This window comes from Podarcis liolepis (assembly GCF_965112155.1).
Source record: "Podarcis liolepis genome assembly, chromosome: 10".
NCBI classification, from domain to species: Eukaryota; Metazoa; Chordata; class Lepidosauria; order Squamata; family Lacertidae; genus Podarcis; species Podarcis liolepis.
Window position 1 is genome coordinate 49,221,627 of NC_139562.1, and position 15,110 is coordinate 49,236,736.

Here is a 15,110-nt window from a genome sequence, read left to right on the forward strand (position 1 = left end):
TGGGCTTGCTTCGCAAGACGAAAAACCGCTAGACGAAGAGAATCACAGAATGGATTATTTTCGTCTTGCGAGGCACCACTGTACACAGACTGCTTTCATTTGTCAGAAGTGGGGTTTTTATTTTTTTGTCCTTTAGAATAAAATTGCAAAGTGACTCTTCAAACTCATATTGAGTGTGTTTGCGCATACAGTTAATGTTAAACAATGCAGCGTTTAAACAATATGGCCTTATTATCTCTGACATCTCTTAATGTCTGTTTTAAATGCCAACAAAGATCACTAGTTGCCTGGTAATTTATTCTGAGTTTCTGGCAAATGTGCTCATCTGACACTTCAAATGCTACTTCACATTCTGCTGCTATAAAACCCCTTACTAATTTCATTATGGTTTCATGTTCATTTGAAAATGGTGTGTGTGTGTCATCTCAAGCATTGTAATCCAATGATCATGATGGTGACACATTCCTGTTAATCAGCAGCAGCCCATTTGGGTGTCCCTACTGTTTACAAGTAAGGCAGGATAGTGGCAAGACTGGGACTACATATCCACACTAGTGGAGCTGCTGAAGTTTGTACTTCCTAGCTATCACAACAGATGGGCTTTTGGACATGTATGCAAGAAAAACAAGTCACTGTGATCTACTTAAGCTGTAGAATGCTCCAAAGATTCCCTCAGATACCGGTACCCTTTTTTGTAGAAATGTGTCATAACACATAAAACGTAAAATCTGACACTATCATCAGAAAATAGGAAGGTATAATGGAGGTCCATCTGGACTGAGATGAGGGATAGCACAAAGTTGGAATAGATATTGCTCTGGGGCTGCTGTCTAAGGCTGTGAAGGCAGGAGAAGCTGTAGGCAGATAAAATCTGTGGCCATTTGTTTACTTACTATACTTTACACCCTGCCTTTCCTCTGGGAAGCTCAAGGTGGAGTACAGGGTTTGCATACCCATCCTTTTATCCTTACATCCCTATATGCAAGCCTGAGAAAATCAGTAACTGCATACCCCTCAACCATCCCACTTGAGTGGGACATCTTGGAATGTCCTGGGTATTTTTTTTTGGTCCAGTGCTCTGGCACGAGTCAGCTGGTTTGCACCAGAGCACTGGACCAAAAGACACTTGTTTTTGGTCTTACGCGCTGGCACAAATTGTAGCCTCATTAGACTTTACCGATTGGTGGGCTCTGCGTTGCTCCCGGACGGGAGGAAGGAAGTCAAATGACACCGAGGGTTGGTTCAGAGAAAGAGTTCTTTATTTCTGCTCTCCGGAGCAGCAGAAAGGCACTTGTGTGGTCAGTCCACAGCAAGTCCAAAGAAATGAGAAGTTTCATGCAGTATATATATCCTCCAGGCACCCTCTCCCCCTTCCCCAGGAATCCAGCCACGTCAGCTTGTACACGCAGGTTGACATCACAGATGTTCCTGCTCTGGTACTCTTAACCATAAAAGGGTTTTCCTTCCTGTACTCCTGACCATAAAAGGGAATTCCTGTTCCATAATCTTATCTTGGAGCAGGAGGTCACCAACTCCAAGAACACACTCTGGCGCTGTTCCCAGACTAGGTCTGTGCGTCAGAGTGTGGTTAGGATGTAAGATAAGACCTAGACGTGTCATCCCTACTCCACTGGAACAGCCAAGGTCATCCATTGCTGTCACAGACTGATAAAGGAGAGAGCCTTGTTTATACAGCTGTGTTCTTGTTATGCATTTGCTCAACAGCTCAAGTTAATGCATTTTAGAAATGCTCCCTTGGAGAAAGAATAAAAGGGGGGTTTTGGGTCCTGTTTCAAACTGACTGCACAGAAACCCATTCCTTCAAAATCAGCTTGCTCCACGAGAGCTCAGGACCAAAAAATTATGAGTGTCTCAATTGATCAATGGGATGGTGGAAGGTATGTGACTGGCCAAAAATCATCCAGCGAACTTCATAGCTGAGGGGGGAATTTGAACCCTGGCCTCTCAAGTCCTAGTTAAAAACTGTAACCCCCACAACACACTGGCTCTCTGAGGATAAATTTGTTTTGAATATTTTTTGTGCATGTGTGGATTCAGTATAAAGTACTTTGAACATACGTACATTCCAGATTTTGCTAGGTTCCAACTCACATCAGCCTTAGCCAGCATGGCCAATAGTCAGGAATGGTGGGAGTTGTAGTCCAACAATATCTGAAGGCCAGAGATTCTCCATTCCTGGTATAAATATGTAGAATTTTGTCTGAATTCAATAGCGCTAAGCTAAGAAAGCATGATGAGACAATAAACAATGGTTTGACCTCAATGGAGAGATCATATTTAAACAGGATTTTTTCTTATACATAAACATTTGTTTAGCTAATTTCTTTTGGTCTTTACCATTCATTCACATGTAAAGTCTTTGTATTGTTTGTGTTCATAACCCCAATGACATGTCAGATGAAAATAGATGATGGCTAATTAGCTTGCAAATTGATGTTAAAATGATAGGAATTTGTTTGTTTAAAAAGCAGTGAATTTACATGGCTTTCATCAGTATTGGTCTTTAATTAATGGGATTTCAGGAAATCAGTATCCGCATAACGATATTACAAGCACGTTGAGGTTAGGATTGCACTGACAAGATAAGAAGCAGAGTCTCATAAAGTGATCACCAGGGGAAAATATATTGTCAGTAACAGTAATTACAGCAGGTAATTGTGTCATTTGCTCTGTTTCAGTCCACTGAGCAATGAACCTACCAGCTGCAACATGCTTTCCCCCCTTTGATCTTCAGGGTTTTAGAAAATCTCACACAGCTTAGTAATGAAGATAAATGCTAAGAACATCTGACATTGTATAGATAGGTAGATCTCAAATTAATTGGATTGATTCCTTGGAAAAACGACTTTCCTCTTAGATATGTATTTTTATTCATGGTTTTCATCGCTTAATCAATGTGTATGTTTATTAATGAAATATTGCTTTTTGGGGGGCCAGTGATTTTGTTAAAATGTCATATTAAATAATACCTGGATTGGACTGAGAAGAATTAATTTCAGGAAAATTAATTTGGGATCTGATTTAGCCAAAGTTACATACATATTTAATTACTTCTATCTACCGACATATTAAAAACATTGTGATAGTGTAGGATTTAGGGGCCTACTGGCTTTCTGGAAGATTGATTGCAGATATCCATGGCTCATCAGGTCTTCAAAGTATCAAACAGGTCTTGCTACAGGTTGCTAGTGAGGCCTACACAATAATTAATGGAAACTTGCAGAATATTCTGGGAATGGAAACTAAAGCTTATAAACAGGTGTTGAAGATTACACTCAAACTCTTAACGGACGGTGCTGGCGCTAATTGTGCCCCCACAAGTGATGGGAGTTGCCCCCCCAATCCCATATCGTCCCGACCCAGCCAAAGGACCTCTGTCTTCGAAGGATTTAACTTCAACCGACTCCCACGTAACCATCTGGCCACAGCTTCCAAACATCTGATCAGTGTGTCTGGGGCCGAGTCAGGATGGCCGTCCATCAACAGGTAGAGTTGTGTGTCATCAGCATACTGATGGCAGCCCAACCCAAAACTCCAGACAAGCTGGGCAAGGGGGGGCATAAAGACGTTGAAAAGCGTCGGGGAGAGTATCGCACCCTGCGGCACTCTACACGCCAAGGAGTGGTGCGACGACAGTCCCTCCCTCCAGCGCCACCCTCTGTCCCCTGAAATTTATCTGAGAGATAGTAAACCTGATTTAGAAATAATTTGTGGAAATAGCTTCCTTGCTCTTAATGAACATATATGCAAATCCAAACCTGCAAATTATTGCAGATGTCTTGCAGTTTTATTTCTTTGAAGTGTTATAAAAGTGTAATTCAGTGACCACCAAAGCCAATATTGCTTTGCCAAAGTCAATGTAATGGACACTGAATCAATTTGTAAAAAACTTTAAATCCTAAACTACCGATTCTCCAAACCAATGCAAACCTAAAATGAAAAACACACTTAATGCTGCTGATGTTTTTGATTTATGCTCTTTTAAAACATCTATGAAGGTAACAGAAAGTGCATGGCATAATATCTGCAAAATCAAATGAATTCTGGTTTTATTCTTACTTCTCGCTTGAATAGCCAGTGGTTGGTTTTAAGTGTGATTTTTTTCTGATTCGTCACCTAAGCCATGCACAGCATTCTGTCTGCTCCCTTGGAAGAAAAATGGCATGTAAAAATAATCAATGAAGAAGAGCAAATATATCATTTTGTGTATTTAGGCCTTGGTTACAGATGAGTATGAGTTCCTTAAAGCAGTGCTTCTCAAGCAAAATATTGATCTGCACATATGTTTATGGAAAAAAGAAAAGGAGTGATACCACTCCTCGACTTTCAAAGGAGTACTTGCCAAAGGTTGTCAGTATTGTAGTCTGCTGCTTGTTCCTCTATTAACGATGTAATTGATACAGTTACTGGACTTACAATAATTCTGAGACTAAGGAATTAGATAAATGTGAAAAATAAATATTCTCACACTTCCGCCTTCCTTTTTGAATAAAATTACCGTATTTTTCGCACTATAGGACGCACTTTTCCCCCTCCAAAAATGAAGGGGAAATGTATTTGCGTCCTATGGAGTGAATGCAGGCTTTTGCTGAAGCCTGGAGAGCGCACTGACCCCTCTCACTCTCCAGGCTTCAGGCAGCTATCCGCAAGCCTTCGGAGCGCGGCGGGAGTTCCTGGCGGGCTCAGAAGGCTTGCTGATAGCAGCAAGCTCCGGGAGCGAAGGCGAGGTTGCGCGCCACCTCGCCCCCGCTCCCTGACCCGTTCTGGGGGCTGGGGTGGGGGAAGCTCGGGCTTCCCCCGCCCCAGCCCCGCGGCTAAAAAGGAAGCCAAGACAGCGAGTGGGATCCATCCTGCTGGCTATCTTGGCTTCTGCCAAAGCCGCACGCAGCCTCTCCCGGCTGGAGAGGTTGTGTGTGGCTAAAGAGGCAGCCAAGACAGCCAGCGGGATGGATCCTGCTGGCTGTCTTGGCTTCTTTGCTCTTTGGGGCTGGGGGGGGGAATAATTCCCCCCCCTTTATTTCCTCCCCAAAAAAACTAGGTGTGCCCTATGGTCCGGTACGCAATATAGAGCGAAAAATACGGTAGATTCATTTTATAAAGATGCCAGAATGTTACATTACTTTAGGTTCAACGTCTTTATTGCAATAATACCTCCCCATCTGTGCAATGTTCTCTCCAGGGGGGTTCACCTGGTGCCTTCATTATATACCTTTAGGAACCAGGCAGAAATGTTCCTCTTTAGCCAGCCCTTTGGCTGATTGACATCCAGTGCCCTGTGTTGGGGAGAGTGGGGGTTATTGGGTTGTTTTTGTTTTTATTATGTATTTTGTGTTTTTGTATTATGATTTTATGTTGTAACCATCCTGAGACTTCCAGGTATAGGGCTGTATACAAATTTAATAAATAAAAATAAAACAATTCATGTGGGTGTTAATATAAACTATGGAATGCAGCCCCACAAGCTGTAGTGCACGTATTTGTTTTTGAAAAAAATTATTGTTTTAAACTGTTTTTAATATTGACACTGTGTTTTAATTGTTGTAACCTGTCCTGGGACCTTAGAGTAAGGCAATAAATTGCAATAATAACAATTGCAGCAGCAACAACAACAGGTGCTAACTTGGATGGCTTTAAAACAGGGGTCAGCAAACTTTTTCAGCAGGGGGCTGGTCCACTGTCCCTCAGACCTTGTGGGGGGCCGGACTATATTTTTTTTGGGGGGGGGAGGGAACAAATTCCTATGCCCCACAAATAACCCAGAGGTGCATTTTAAATAAAAGCACACATTCTACTCATGTAAAAACACCAGGCAGGCCCCACAAATAACCCAGAGATGCATTTTAAATAAAAGGATACATTCTACTCATGTAAAAACACGCAGATTCCTGGACCATCCACGGGCTGGATTGAGAAGCCGATTGGACTGGATCCGGCCCTGGGCCTTAGTTTGCCTATCCATGCTTTAAAAGATTAGGCCAATTTACAGTGTATAGGGCTATGAATGCCTTCTGGCCCTGCTGACTATATGTTGTATCTCCACTGTTGGAGGCAGTATGCCTCTGAAGAGCAATTACTGGGAACCACAAGTGGTGAAAGTGCTGTTGCACTCAGGTCTAGCTAGCAAGCCTCCCATTGGCATCTGGTTATCCACTGTGAGAACAAGATGTTGGACTATAAATGACCTTTGCTTTGATCCAGTATGGTGGTTCTTAAGTTCACAGTCACAGGCAAGGCTTATAGACGCTGAGTAACAGGGAGTTAGCTTGTAAAGGTAACCTTTTCACCTGTCAAAAATAGTGGCTGGTTATCTGACCCCAAGGTGAACTCCCCCTTTCCACATCTGATTGCCCCTGGGTTCCTTTTGAATTCACCAAAATATGCTTTTGAAATAGAGATACAGTCTTGTGTTCCTTAGAGAGGCAATGGCAAAGAGCCTCTTTACTGAGAGTTCCTGATTAGTTCTGAAAAAAAAGAAAAGAAAATAAATGTGCTTTAGAAGCAACTGAGTATAGGGAGGGTTGAAGCAGGAAAAGGGTTTACCTAAAGCAGTGATGGGTAACCTCTGTCTCACAGGACAAATTTGGCCTGCCTGGCCTCCCCATTTGGACTGCCATTTGTTGGCGAGATATGTTCAGGGGGTGCAAGATTGGATATCTGTATGCTAAGCTCTTGGTCCAGTAAATTTCAGGATCAGATCTTACCAATATATACAATCTTTGTTTGGAAATAATGTCCTTGGTCACCTGAACAGCTTTCTCAGAAGCGATGTGGAAAGCACATTAGGTGCATCATTCAAAGTGCATGCCGTGAAGCAAATGCAGAGTGCAGTTTGTATTAGACATTTAATGGAAACACAACCACTTCATTAACTTTGCAGTATTATTATGTGCTCTATATCATTATGTGATCCAAATAGGCTGTCAACAAGCATTACGTTTTAAGCAGTTTTAATTTAAATGTGACCTTTGCTTTAAATTTAGACAATGCCTTCAGGAATCCATATGATCACTCAGTGATAAAGCTAATTATTTCTTCATGTAAGCATCGAAATATACCTATATGTGGCAGAAATTTAAATCAGCCCTTTGCTCGTTGTCCCCATCCATCCCTGAATTAGCAATACCTTAAGTGTGACTCTGTTAGGAACATGATATATTGTACCAATATACTAGTAAAAGCACCGCGCACCCAATAATTTTGGCCTGGAAAAACAATGTTGGCTATTTTTGTGGCAATAAAGCTATTGCATCTGACTGTCTACTCAACCTGAAATCTTTAAGAAAGCATCTTTCTCCTGAGAATTCCATTACAGCAGTATAGTAAAAAATGGATGGGCTCCCTTCCCAGAGCACTGCAGCATTAAAAAAAAAAAAGAGTCTCTTCTCTCTTTCCCCTCTCTGTTGCATTATTTAGCTGTTAGAGTGGTTGCCTCGATGGTGGTGTGTATTTTGAGGAAAATTCCATTTTAAAAGCTGTGAATGCCTAACCCTTTTTATGCCAAGGCTGAGAATCACTGAAAAACGTATTATTTCTTAGGAAGAAATAAACCATACTTGATCTTCTTGAAAGCTGTAGTTTGTAGGAAGCAATTTAGGCGCAAGTTCTATTTCTATGCATGTAACTAAAGGTCAAGCTAGATGTGTGCATTAGTTCCCAGCCCCTGTGTTTAGCCCAAATCAATAACAAGGAAGTAATGTTTTGTCCAGTTATGTTGGAAGAATTTCAGTTAGTTCAAGGATGCGGACAACGTACATTAGATAGGTGCAGGCAGACACTTGCATTCCTGACCCATAGCCCTGGTAAATTGTCCAGGCACGTAGTACTGAAAGCTGGCCAAGTAATTTAGGCATTCAAGGCAGGGAATCACTTTGCCTAATGGTAGGGCCAGCTCTGTCTGCTTATCTAAAAAAAGCTTCACCTGTTTAAGTAATGCACGTTTGGCAGTTAGATGCATGACAGCAAGGAGAATGTAAAAGCTGGAAGTGAGTAGTTTTGATTGCTTCAAGACACAGTCCTATGCATTCTTACCAAGAAGAACATGGATAGGCTTTGGCCACTCCAGCATAACCCTGTGAATGCTGGCTTAGAAGGAAGCCCTCTGCAATATTCAATGGCTGTTACTCCCAAGCAAGATTTCAGCCTCCCTCCCAGATAAATAAGTTTAGAATTGCAGCCCACTAGGAAGCAAGTCTCGGGACGTGGGTGGCGCTGTGGGTTAAACCACAGAGCCTAGGACTTGCTGATCAGAAGGTCGGCGGTTTGAATCCCCGTGACGGGGTGAGCTCCCATTGCTCAGTCCCTGCTCCTGCCAACCTAGCAGTTCAAAAGCACGACAAAGTACAAGTAGATAAATAGGTACCGCTGTGGCGGGAAGTTAAACGGCGTTTCAATGCACTGCTCTGGTTTGCCGCAATCCCAGAGTCAGTCACGACTGGACCTAATGGTCAGGGGTCCCTTTACCTTTAGGAAGCAAGTCTAAATTAACTAAGTGGGACTTACTTCTAAGTAAGCATATGCCAACTAGTTTTGCAATCTTCTCATTTATTGATAAGATCCCTCCTGCCCCTGTAAAGTGCATCATGTTGGTCTTCTCAGGTTGTTATTTAAGCTAGTGAATGATTGTTGGGTCATGGCAGCCCAGTGCTGAATGGAACTCACCTTAAATCTCACACTATTTGCTCTCCTAAGCAAGCCATAAAAACAAAAACAAGGACAGTAAAAGGTAGGGGAGGAGAGTCATTAGTCTTTAATCCACCACATCTCATTTTCATTCACACACCCCTCTTCTGAGGTTTGTAGTGGAGATGGAGGACAAGATTTCAATGCAGAGTGACAGGAATGAAAATGCCTTTAACAAAATTAATAGCCTTTCCCTTTTACCTTGGACACCCCAGTGAACTACCTGCACTCCCTGTCTCATTTCCAGTTTTACTTCTTTACTTACAATGTTTTTTTCCAGGCAGGAAATTCCATAATTGAAGTGCATCCATAAAAAGGCCCTGTGTCTGATACCAAACAAGTCTGATGTAAAGGGAGACTAGATAACAGAGCCTGGGAAGGTTAGGGAAGTTCATATGGGCAAAGGTGCCCCTTTGAATAACCTCTAAATTTGGGCAAAGGGGGTCCTTTTAAGATTATGATCATTGTGAGCAGAAGCTTATAGATTTGGCTTTTCCTGAGTTGACATGGTCCAGTAATGCTATAGGATTACAGCTCCCCAGGCACCAGTGGGTGGAAGAGAACAGCTGAGAATTGAATCAGCTGAGCTTAAAATATGATTGAATTTCAAAGCTGCCATTTCTAGCTCAAGGCCTTTGCCTTGCAATAAATATATTAAAGACCACCTGCAATTCTGTGCTCCTCCATGTCTTTGCACATCTAAACAAGACAGTATTGCAAGGGAAGAAAAGGTAACAAAATTTCACCAGGCCAACTAGTCCACCGAATGGGATATAGTACATGAAAAGAGAACCCAGCTAGATTTCAATAACCTTAAGATGATGATAAAAAGTAGCCAAGCCTATCTGTTTAATTCTGTAGCATAGCCAATGTCCATAGCCCTCATTGTCAAAGTTGTGACTTCTCTTTCTTTCCTAATAGCTTGATCCTATATAAACACTTCTTTTTCCTGCACAGAGGCAGCCTGTGGAGTTCATGGCTGCTGGAGGTCACCAAGTCATATAGTGAAACAAGATTACTGAGGTAGCTAGGTAATTTTATGAATAGTAATATAGTTATACATGCTGAGGTGAAAGTAATTAAACTGTGTACTTCAGGAATCAAAAACAGGAGTTCTTTAATATAGTTTGGTGAAGACTAAATAAAGGCTTGTAAGTCCAAATTATGATCTGAAGCAGATGAAAATGAAGCAGTTGCACAATGACCAACTGCAGACAACCTTTTCTAATTTTCCAAACTATTGTTTGGACCACTGAGAACTTACTTTCCCTGCCTCCTCCTCTGGAAGATTTCTAGCTTCGTTTTCTTGTTGGTTATAACCATAGTTTCCTGTGATATCAAAATCAGCCCAAACTATGTAACTAGGATTGCCTCAAAACCATGGTTTGCAAAACCAACCCATACATAATTTCAAGTTATGTGTTGGGGGAATCCTCTCAGCTGAGCCACTCAGTGCTACGAAGTCGTGAACCACAACCCAAAAAGAGGTGCTACTTCCATACTGCAAATTGATGAGATATTTGCATACGTTATACAGTTTTAACTATTAATTAAAACCAGTTTCAAACTTGCATCCTTCAGATCATTTTTTTCATATCTATCAAACAGCCAAAGAGCCTCTGGTACATTTGTCATATAATCCTTGCACATTGTAGACAATTTGGGGGCACATTTCCAGGTCCATAGTTCACAAAAAGTGGTTGCCGGAGGCTTTATTGGACTTCGATTTTGCCCTGCAGTGTATATCCCAGTACACACTCCGTACCCTGTGGCAGCACACTGTGGGAAAAGACCAATAGCAGTAGGCAAGCTGTCTTTTAATGAAGTTTGTCTGGTATAACTGATCTTTTCTTTCAAGTACCTCTGATAAGCTTCAGAGGAACTCCAGGGTTCCCTGAAACACAGTTTGAAACCTACCAATCCAAAGCATCAAAAGAGTGATGTATCTCAGGTATCTGAAATTATATTTCTAAAAAGAAAAGGTGTCTAGCTAGCACCTAGGCAGTAACCTGAAGTTCAGATGGGCGTGCAGTCCCAAACTGATTAGCCTTGCTTAAAGGACTAGCTCCACAAAATTACTGCTTTATTCCCATAAGCTTAGAAAATGAGTGACTATAGTTCAAGAGACCTAGGGAAGTTTTCAGAAGAATTAGTGTTAAATTCAGGAGTTCTTGACTTCAATCTCTGTTGTTAAATGGGACAGAAATAAGGAAGCACGGTAGCGATAAGCAGTGAGCATAGAACTCTGGACATTTTGATGGACAAGATTCTGAGAAATGTTTGTTGAGCAATTGTTCTGTGATGGTTAGAGGGTCAAATTCGGATCTGAGGAGGCTCAAGTGCAAATCCCAGCTCAGCCACAAAGTTTCTTGGATGATTTTGGGCCTCCCACTCTTTCTGGGCCTAATCAACCTCACAGGGTTGTTGTGAGAGTAAAATGGGTGACTTGTATTGAACTCTTTGAAGAAAAGGCATGGTAAAACTTTTAATAAAAATAAAATAAAATGCTGGTTTAATTCTATGCATCAGTTGCGGTTGGTATGAAACTTTAAATTATATCGATCTTCTCACAAAAGAGCAAAACATTGATTTCTGCCATTTTAGAATTGTATGTGAGAATGGAAGCACAATTATTAAGATGGTGGAGTACTTCTGTTATTTTTATTACATTGATTTGTGGAGACAATGATGGCAAAACTCCCACTGATTTAATGGTTTTGGACTGTGTACTCTGTTTTGAGTGATCATAAGAGAGTTATACCACATTATTGTTATTATTATTATACATTGCTTTCCCCCCTGATTGGACTCAAGGCAGCTTACAGATAAAAATAAGGACTGCTAAAAACAATTAGGGAAAAAACAACATTTAAAACAATTAAATGTTGATAGAAATAAAACTATATACATACATAAAATTTATTAAAACCATACCAGCAATTAAAATAAAAACAGCACAGTGCCATCCCTTTCATTAAAAGCAGTCAATTCCCAAAAATGTGTTGGGATTCCCACTGTTTCAGCACCCAAGCTTTGAAACAAAATATCAATTTTATTTCTTACAAAGCTTTTGGAGTAAATAAGCATGAACCACTCCTACAACTTTCAGCTTCTTAGCATTAGAAATATAGTCGTTGTTGCTGTTCTAAATAGCATTGTTTCACCTTCTAGAACACGATGAATGTCTCACAAACCAACACAGCTGTGATGAAAATGCACTCTGCTTCAATACCGTGGGAGGACATAACTGTGTTTGCAAGCCAGGTTTTACTGGAAATGGCACTGTATGCAAAGGTAAGGTATCAGAACAAAAACCAAATTGTTTATTGTCTTGCTGGATTTTACCTTTTCATTGATAAATGCTAAAGCTGCCTTTGTACCTGGAAGACGAATAATTCAGGCCCAACAACTTTAAGCAGAACCAATAGAAACCTAGTCAATTCATTTTAGCATATACTCTTCTTATAAATAATATGCTGCTTCACACCAGACAAAGCAGCGATTTCATGTTTACGACTAAACACAGTGGAGAATTGTGAGCAATTACAACTCCCTGGAATATGCACTGATGTAAAACATTCAGTGATAAATGCACTGCCAGTGTGTTGTGTCAATATCTGCTTTGTGTTTCATATAAGTGTTTGTATTTCATATAATCATAGCATTTGTAGAGTTGGGAGCAACCATGAGGATCATCTAGCCCAAGCTCCTGCGAAGCAGGAATATTTTGCCCAACGTGGGGCTTGAACCCACAACCCTGAGATTAAGAGACTTGTGTTCTACCATCTGAGCTATCCCAGCTGTCGTTTGTTGGTCTTCTTTTGCCCAGAATGTTGGAGAGGCTGTGATGGACAGGCTCTGGGTCAGCCTCCTGTTCATCCAGCAACCAGTGAGAGCTGGGGAGACTAACAGCCAATCAGGAGCCAGGGGCAGGGAGTTAAAGTTGGAAGCTTACAGTTTCATGGCCAGATAGGGAATTGACTCTCAGTTAGGACTACCGTATTTTTCGCTCTATAACACGCACCTGACCATAACACGCACGTAGTTTTTAGAGGAGGAAAACATGAAAAAACATATTCTAAACGAAACAGTGGATGTATGATTTTTGTGGTTCATGCTGTGGCCACAGACATGTGATCTGACGGTGAGTTTGGGGTAGCCCAATGCAAAAATCCTGAGGATCCATGTGGATCCGTGCTTTGTAACCACGTTTTAAGTGGGGAGGGAAGGAAAAGCACTCAAGGGACAAGGAGCACGTGTGGAGTGGGTGGAGAAGGATGCTGCTAATAATGCAGAAGAGGGGTATAAGGGGAGAAGGCTCCTCTTCTCTCCCACTTTGCTCCTTTAAAACAAGCAGGCTCTGCTTCTCTCCCTCCTCCCCGGCTTAGAGAGCTGAAAAGCTTTGCTGCTATTTAGGGAGTTGAGTGGGGAGGAGAGAGGGACAGAGAGCACGATTTAAAGCAGCCAACCAGACAGGAGCCGCTTACACCTGTGTAAGCAGCTCCTCTCCCTCTTTGCTGTTTCAAAGCGAGCCACAGAGGAGGGAAGGAAGGGGAACCATGGATCCTCTGCTCATGACTGCAGCAGACCCCCCCCCCCCCCGCCGGCATTCGCTCCATAACACGCACAGACATTTCCCCTTACTTTCTAGGAGGAAAAAAGTGAGTGTTATGGTGCAAAAAATACGGTATTTGTTAAGATAGGTGGGCACTAGCTGCCATTGTGGGCAGTTGGGGGTTTGGGCTATTTGAATGGGGTTAGCTACTCAAGGCAACACAGTTGTTGGATGAGTGAGTGTTGCTGGATAGGAACATAGATAGCCATTCTAAATGGGGAAAATCTACCTGAGATTTGGTTTGGGAAAGGGTTCTGTTTAACAATTATCTGCAAAGGGTGTGCATCTTAAACTAGGTTTTGTGCATCAGTTATGAAACAATAAACCCTCATAGGGTGAAATTAAATAAACCCTTAGTTTTGTTCCAGAAGTCCCTCCTTAAACTTTGAACTTCTGGGTGGGGAGTGAATAGACATTGGGCTATCTTTAAAGAGTTGCAAGGTATTAAACTTATGTAATCTTGAATGCTATTAGTTATTTCTAGACCCCTCCTGTATGAATAGCAGAAAGAGTTTTATCCATCAGCACACCCACCAAATCAGTCATGTTTCCCAGCCCCCATCTTCAGGTATGGCATCTGTCACAGAGACAAGCAAACTTTGTTATCGGCTGAGTTTTAGAAACTTCCAAAGTCTGTAATTGAAGGCTTTTGCTTCCTGCCAAGGGAGTGACAATCGTTAGCTGAATAAGCATTCATGCAACATTTAAAAACACACCAAACATAGACAGAGCCATTTGTATGGCTCTGGCTCCCTCCCTTCTAGCGGGATGTCAATTTTCTTGAGAAGATCGCAGCAAATGTCCCCATCCCCCAATGTTTTTGAGGCTTAAAATGTCAAAACACCATTGAACGAAGGCTGTGCATCCATGGAAAAGGGCCTACCATAGCACTCCTGCAAAGTTCAAAGAAGACCTCAGGCTGATGTAATTAAGCCCATCAGATTTATCACTGGAAATGTGACAAGCATCACATTAGACACTTCCTAACTTTTTAAGATCATGGATCAAAACATGATGGGCTGGAAGATTACAGTGTGTAACACATGAGCAAGTGAGGCTCAAAATCCTTCCTAGTCAGGCATGTAGGAAAGTACCTTTGCCCTTTGACTCAGTACAATTGAAGGCTACCACATTGATTTAAAACATTCACAGTGTGTTAATTTAAGATATTTATAGTGCTTTCATTTTTTTGGTATTTGCAGTTCATGTCTACTCTCAGGTAAGTGGGTATAAGATTGTTTCCTTAATATTTTGTTTTTTACAATAGTATTGTGGGATCCTTTCATTTTTCTTTTTTTATGGTTTCAGCTTTCTGCAAAGACGGTTGTAGAAATGGTGGAGCCTGTATCGCTTCTAATGTCTGTGCCTGCCCACAAGGATTCACAGGCCCAAGCTGTGAAACTGGTGAGAAATCCTCTTGTTGACTTGCAAAGTCAGTCTTACATTCTTACACAAAGTCATACAAAAAAATAATAATACTCTTTTCTAACATGTATCTAAAATTAAGTGCAGCTGTGGAAGGATAACTAGATCATTTGCTCCGTGTTTCCTTTCAGTAAATTCTTCTGCATCAAATGTAGTCATGGAATATATTTTTTGCAACACTGTTTTTGGTACATAGATTTTGGTACATAGAATTGTTACTGGGTGTATGTGGGGATTATTTTAGTTTTAATTGTTATTGTTTTCAGTCGTTGCTACAACCTAGAGTGGAGTTGCACAGATCTTGAATTTGTTTATCTCAAGTTGAAGCAAATAAGTATCTTTCTGCAGCATAGATATATTGAAATATTAT

General features: G+C 41.3%; 1 protein-coding gene across 2 annotated transcripts in view; it reads left to right on the forward strand.

Moving 5' to 3' along the window:
- Positions 1 to 15,110, forward strand: part of NELL2 (neural EGFL like 2) — a 108,746-nt gene that overhangs the window by 63,402 nt on the left and 30,234 nt on the right. For both annotated transcript variants that reach the window (XM_083463450.1, XM_083463451.1), the window contains exons 14-15: positions 11,872 to 11,994; positions 14,624 to 14,719. In XM_083463450.1, coding sequence (XP_083319576.1) covers positions 11,872 to 11,994; positions 14,624 to 14,719 — 219 coding nt within the window. The remainder of the gene's footprint in view (positions 1 to 11,871; positions 11,995 to 14,623; positions 14,720 to 15,110) is intronic.